Below are 7500 nucleotides of genomic sequence, written 5' to 3'. Positions count from 1 at the left end.
CAGATAGACACACACACAGACAGAGACACACACACAGACAGAGACACACACACAGACAGAGACACACACACAGACAGAGACACACACACACAGACAGACACACACACACAGACAGAGACACACACACACACAGACAGAGACACACACACACACAGACAGAGACACACACACACACAGACAGAGACACACACACACACAGACAGATAGACACACACACACAGACAGATAGACACACACACACAGACAGATAGACACACACACAGACAGAGACACACACACAGACAGAGACACACACACAGACAGAGACACACACACAGACAGAGACACACACACAGACAGAGACACACACACACAGACAGACACACACACACAGACAGAGACACACACACACACAGACAGAGACACACACACACACAGACAGAGACACACACACACACAGACAGATAGACACACACACACAGACAGATAGACACACACACACAGACAGATAGACACACACACACACAGACAGATAGACACACACACAGACAGATAGACACACACACAGACAGAGACACACACACAGACAGAGACACACACACAGAGACACACACACACAGACAGACACACACACACAGACAGAGACATACACACACACAGACAGAGACACACACACACACAGACAGAGACACACACACACACAGACAGAGACACACACACACACAGACAGATAGACACACACACACACAGACAGATAGACACACACACACAGACAGATAGACACACACACACACAGACAGATAGACACAGACACACACAGAGACAGATAGACACACACACACACACAGAGACAGATAGACACACACACAGACAAATAGACACACACACACACAGACAGATAGACACAGACACACACACAGACAGATAGACACACACACACAGACAGATAGACACACACACAGACAGATAGACACACACACACAGACAGATAGACACACAGACAGACAGATAGACACACACAGACAGAGACACACACACACAGACAGAGACACACACACACAGACAGAGACACACACACACAGACAGAGACACACACACACACAGACAGAGACACACACACAGACAGATAGTATTAATTATTAATTCCAACAGAATGATTGTTTATAGAAATTTCTACCACTAAATGTAACAAAGGGATAAAAAATGGTGGCAGGATATTTTTTATAAACACAAAAATCAGCACATTGTTAGAGGAGTTAGAGAAATAAACCACTTCAGGTGCGGTTATAGGATAGTGATCAGCATTGGGGTGCTCGCTTGTTTCAGGACGTTGAGGTTGATTATTTTCCTACAACAGCAGGACGTTGTGTGTTTTATTCCTACACAACAGATTGATCAGATCAGATGAACTTGTCGCTTTGTTCAACTCACATTGTCGTAGTTCATGAGCTGCTCCGAGTGTCCGGCTAAACGCCGAGCCAGGAGTTTACCTGCTTTAATGGCAGTCGGGGTGAGCTCGGGACGACCCTGAAACACACACACGCACACACACACACCTGGTTGTGTAACAACTTTGACAGGAAGACCAGCTATATTACTATGAAGATTAATAATTAAATTAATCCACTGGATTATGGATAGTGAAGTTAATTATGGTCACGTTGCACAATGCAAACACACATACACACACACACAAACACACACACGCACACACACACTCTCTGGACGGATGTGCGGCTAAATGGTTTGATCAGAAAGATCAGACCCGCTCTGGAGATGGTTATCTCTAAAACATAATGTCAGTGTCAGTCACACTGAGGATTAGAGAGAGAGAGAGCGAGAGAGAGAGAGAGAGAGAGGGAGAGGGAGAGGGAGAGGGAGAGGGGGGGGAGAGAGAGAGAGAAAGAGGGAGAGGGAGAGGGAGAGAGAGAGAGAGAGAGAGAGAGAGAGAGAGAGAGAGGGAGAGAGAGCGAGAGAGAGGGAGAGGGGGAGAGAGAGAGAGAGAGAGAGAGAGAGAGAGAGAGAGAGAGAGAGAGAGAGAGAGAGCTGCAGGCGAACTCTCCAGCACTGTGACTCGCACCTACACAAACCTGCACCTTTCTTGACACAAACATTCGACAGACATATCCGACAGATAGACAAAGATTGACTGACAGTCAGAAAGAGGAAAAAGATAAAACACACAGATGGACAGCAGACAGACAGTAAAACAGACAGATGGACAGACAGACAACTATTCAGGGACAAATGAAGAGACAGACAGAGACAGTCAGACTGATAGACAGGCAAAGACAGAATACAAGGCAGACAGACAAATAGAACACAGACAGACAGACAAATAGAACACAGACAGACAGACAGACAGACAAATAGAACACAGACAGACAGATAAATAGAACACAGACAGACAGACAGACAAATAGAACACAGACAGACAGACAGACAGACAGACAGACAAATAGAACACAGACAGACAGACAGACAGACAAATAGAACACAGACAGACAGACAGACAAATAGAACACAGACAGACAGACAGAAAAACACAGATGTAGGCCGTGAGGTGTGTGGAGAGGATTGATGATAAACAAATAACAACAAACAAACAAACAGATAAACTGACAGGAGAGGACGAGTTAATAGACAGACACAGGATAGACAGACAGATAAAAAAAGAAAAACAGGATAAAGAAAAGAAGAAGGAAAAGGCAGATTAACTGGTGGTTGCATCAGTGTGAGAAAGACAAAAGTTAATCTGTGTGTGTGTGTGTGTGGGTGGGGGGGGGGCGAATGGGGTATAACAGGCAGCTGGGGCTGTAAAGCTTTTATTTCTGTAATGCCAGGTGTTTCATTTATAAAAAAAAAAAAAAAAAAAAAAAAAAAGTGAGCAGCACTGGCAGGTATGAAAAGAGAAAATTGCTGTCAGTTGTGAAGAGTGAAGCAGCCTGTGTGTGTGTGTGTGTGTGTGTGTGTGTGTGTGTGTGTGTGCCAGAAAGCACACAGCTGCTTTAGATGATTGACAGTTCAGATATATGATCAGCCTGTGAGATGTGTCAGACATGTATTAGAGGTTGTGTGTGTGTGTGTGTGTGTGTGTGTCTCCTCAGTACCTGTGCAATGTCTCCAATGGCATATATATTGGGCACAGATGTTTGTTCGTCTTCACCAACGATGATTTTGCCCGTGTCTGTGTTAAGCTGAACGCCGACGTGTTGCAAGTTCAGCGTTGTGCTTTCAGGAGCTCGACCTGCAACCAGAGCTTTACTGTAATTACATCAGTGTAACAGAGTAAAACACACACACACTCACACGATGTGTGTCAGTGGTCAGTGTTCATCAAACATATTCACTTGGCACCGCATTTCTCAAATTAGTGAAGGGGGTGTGGCCAATCAGTCTGTGGCAATCACTGGGCGTGGTCTCGGTACCTGTCAATTGACTTTACCTGTTCGTCTCTATGAAGCAGGTTTAATTATTAATTATTCGGGACAATAAAAGAGAGGGGGCAGTAAAATAGGTACAGCCTCTGTCAGTCACAGAGGAGTGCGTGTGGCCTTGGCAACATTATTACAACTGATGGAGGCTTGGCCCCTATTTCTGTCAATCTCAGTCAAAGAGGCGTGGCCTCTGATATTTATGATAGAACTGATAGACTGGTCAATTATGATAGAAAAAGTGGTGGCCTCTGTAGCTGTCAGTCAGAGAAGTGTATGTGGGCTTGGTCTGCTCAAACCCAGCCATAACGTCACACAGACCAGCTTTTCTTATTGACAAAGTGAAATCATTTTCATTTACAATCTGACGCAGTAAATTCACACAAACACAATCAACAACTATTAAAAGTTCTACCTGTCAATGTTTATTGTTCTTAAAGTCACTGAAAGTCTCTGTCTCTCTCACACACACACACACACACACACACCCTCCCATATGTCTGTGTGATAAGACTTTGCAGAGAAAGAGTCCCATTGTCTACAAATAAAAACAACAAAAAACAACGATCCTCACAAGAATGAAACAGTGTCCTTGATTTTACGCTGCCAAGGACAAACGTGTAATATTCAGGACGTCGGCATTCTGTCCTCGTCCCCCCACCTTCTCTGTCTCTCTGTCTGTCTCTCTCTGTCTGTCTCTCTCTCTCGGTCTTTCTCTGTCCCTCTTTCTCTCTCTCTCTCTCTCTCTTTGTCCATCTCTCTCTCTCTCTCTCTCTCTCTGTCTGTCTGTCTCTCTCTCTCTCTGTCTTTCACTCTATATCTCAGCCTGTCCTGTCTGTCTGTCTGTCTCTCTCTCAGATTTGAACATTTCATTGTATTCAGATCCTGCTGATGATAAAACCTCATGCACCACAGGTTCCTCTGAACAAGACGACGTCACCGTTATTTAACGCATCGTAGCCTTGTGTCACATTAACCTGAATAGGATGATCGTTGTAAACCTGGAAGCAGGAAGATGCAGAGACTTTTCTATTCAGCTTCTTTCCATTCAAACATGTTTAAGGTCAAATCTGCACAATCTACTGAAAAATCTTCCAAATCCATGATTATTGTATTAGTTTGACTTTCCACACAGACGCTTTGTTCCGTCCACCATTTTTTCTGGAGTGCTTTGTTACGTCCTTCTTGCTTATGCATTTTACTTTGGTCACACGCACCTTTATTTGCTCTGGTTCCTTCCTTATTTTTCTTTCTCTGGGTCTTTTGTCGACTAAAACGCTGAGATTTAAATAAGAGCGAAACAGGTTTAACACGAGTCCTATTCTAATTTGCATTTGCAAGAGTGGAACACTTCTAAAACAGAGAAAAGCTAAAAGGACTAAACGTAACTTCGGAACAAAAACGTCTCGACGGGCCGAGCTGTAAACTGGACAGACTGCCAGTGTGTATTATTGGCATGGGAGCAATAAGAGCTGAATGTTAGAGGAAATCTGCCCCTTCCTGCCCTCCGTCAGACACCTGCGAAAGAGGAAGAGTGCAGTCAGGATGGAGAGGCACGTCATCTCTGACCAGAAAATTCCAGTGTCTCTGAGTTTATACGAAATGCTGTGTGTGTTGATCATGAGGATCATCATCATCATCATCATCATCATCATCATCGTTTAATAAAACATCGCTCAGCCGCCAATAAATAAACTCCAACCAGAACAACAGACAAAGAAAAGACAGACAATGCGAACACTGAGGACACACTGAGGGATGAACAGAGTAAAAGGAAAAGGCCGGAGTGAAGCGAGGGAGCGAGGCGGGGAATATGGCGACCCTCAGAGCCCTGCTGCATCCTGAGCCGGTGATTAACACGTCCCCTGGTGATTCCTGCTCAAGCTTTATTATGCTGTTGTCAGTATGATGGTCCTCGGTGTGCTGACGCCGCGGTTTGTGCCGTGTGTTTGCATGCGAGATTAAAAATGTAAAAAAAAAAAAAAAAAGGAAAAAAGCTCCAAACGTTGAAAGATTTTATTTAAGAGCGAAAAGTTACACGTGGTATCAGGAGCAGAATTAAAGGCACAGTGCAGCAAAAAAAAACAAAAAAAACTAAATGATCAAATAAAGCAGCTTTTATTAGGATTTTTTTTAAAAGCTGGTAAAGTAAAAAAAATGGACGTAAACAAGACCAAGCTTTTACTTTCCCACACTTTTTTTTATTGATTTGTAGGCCGTTCCTGCAACCGCCACCATGTTTACTCTCTCACTCACTCAGTTTCTACCGCTTATCCGAACTACCTCGGGTCACGGGGAGCCTGTGCCTATCTCAGGCGTCATTGGGCATCAAGGCAGGATACACCCTGGATGGAGTGCCAACCCATCACAGGGCACACACACACACACTCATTCACTCACACAATCACACACTACGGACAATTTTCCAGAGATGCCAATCAACCTACCATGCATGTCTTTGGACCGGGGGAGGAAACCGGAGTACCCGGAGGAAACCCCCGAGGCACGGGGAGAACATGCAAACTCCACACACACAAGGAGGAGGTGGGAATCGAACCCCCAACCCTGGAGGTGTGAGTCGAACGTGCTAACCACTAAGCCACCGTGCCCACCGCCATGTTTATTCTTTCAAAATTGATCTGTTTTTGTTACTTCCAGGTTTTTTTTTGTTACTTCCAGGTTTTTTTGTTACTTCCAGGTTTTTTGTTACTTCCAGGTTTTTTGTTACTTCAGGTAGATTTTTTGTTTTTATTATTTTCACATTTGTTGTTACACCTTTTTTTTTTAAACCTTTTATGTAGGTCATTATTATTGGTTACTTCTGTCTATTTACTTTTGACATCACTATTATTATTATTATAACTTTTGTTTTTATGGAACAAGAGTCATCCTGCTTGTGCTTTTTGTTCCTTCTGACGTTTGTGTTATATTTTCTGTAACGTTATTTCTCTTGTGGGATCGTTAAAGTCTGTCTGTCATCCTGACATGATCATTACCATCATTACTGAGAACACAGAACCGTGAGCTCCGTCCTCACCTACAGCCCACAGCACCGAGCTGAACGTGTCCTGATGCTCCTCCTGCCTCCGCGTGTCCGTCCAGGTGACCTGTAGAAGACCTGATGGAAGTTTCTCCACCTTCTCAGGAACGCAGCTCCAGCAGAAACGAGTCCCGTGAGCCTCCATGTGATCCGTCACCAAACGGGAAATTTGCTGCGGGAATTTAAAAAAAAGTATTAAAGTGATTTCTGGTGTAAAAGATTCACTATAAACTTTTATGTTTATAAATGATTTAAAACCGTAAAGAATTATACAGCGATTAAAAATCGCATGAGATGAATTTGAAACATTTCTAAAAAAAAATGTCAGCTCACAATTTTAAGCAAAACGATTATAAAAAAATATTGATTTAATTATTTAAAAAAAAAAAGATGTTGAAATGTATATTTAATGTTATTAACCAGAGTGATAGAAAAAAAAAAATAATTATATTCTGTTTTTAATTTAAAAAATAAAATAAATAAATAACCACAATATTTTTTCACATGAACTTTACAAAAAAACTTATTTTCAAATCTTCACAATTCAGGACCGTTTCACGATGCGGCGGATTTCACGAAAGAAACGAAAACCTTTTGTCTAAGTTTGTAAACATGTTCGTGAGCTGTAGAGGATTTAGTGACTAGTGAGTGACTAGTGAGTGACTAGTGAGTGACTAGTGAGTGACTAGTGAGTGACTAGTGAGTGACTAGTGAGTGACTAGTGAGTGACGTGACATACGGCTAAGTACGGTGACCCATACTCAGAATTTGTTCTCTGCATTTAACCCATCCAAAGTGCACACACACACACACACACACACACAGCAGTGAACACACACACACCGTGAACACACACCCGGAGCAGTGGGCAGCCATTTATGCTGCGGCGCCCGGGGTGCAGTTGGGGGGGTTCGGTGCCTTGCTCAAGGGCACCTCAGTAGTCTTATTGCCGGCCCGAGACTCGAACCCACAACCTTAGGGTTAGGAGTCAGACTCTCTAACCATTAAGGCTACGACTCCCCCCCCCCCAGAGATGAATTCAGAGAT

The 7500-nt window shown here is 43.4% G+C and overlaps 1 protein-coding gene across 1 annotated transcript in view; it reads right to left on the bottom strand.

Annotated features, from left to right (window-relative positions):
- txnrd2.2 (thioredoxin reductase 2, tandem duplicate 2) overlaps positions 1 to 7500 on the bottom strand; it is a 23350-nt gene that overhangs the window by 5953 nt on the left and 9897 nt on the right. The window contains exons 11-13 of the mRNA XM_060882995.1: positions 6451 to 6625; positions 3090 to 3226; positions 1411 to 1506 (exon numbers count right to left, since the gene is read on the bottom strand). Coding sequence (XP_060738978.1) covers positions 1411 to 1506; positions 3090 to 3226; positions 6451 to 6625 — 408 coding nt within the window. The remainder of the gene's footprint in view (positions 1 to 1410; positions 1507 to 3089; positions 3227 to 6450; positions 6626 to 7500) is intronic.

The sequence above is a fragment of the Tachysurus vachellii genome, chromosome 12, assembly GCF_030014155.1.
Source record: "Tachysurus vachellii isolate PV-2020 chromosome 12, HZAU_Pvac_v1, whole genome shotgun sequence".
Lineage (NCBI taxonomy): Eukaryota > Metazoa > Chordata > Actinopteri > Siluriformes > Bagridae > Tachysurus > Tachysurus vachellii.
The sequence above is the reverse complement of the archived record's forward strand: the minus strand, read 5'-3'. Positions and strand labels throughout refer to the sequence as shown.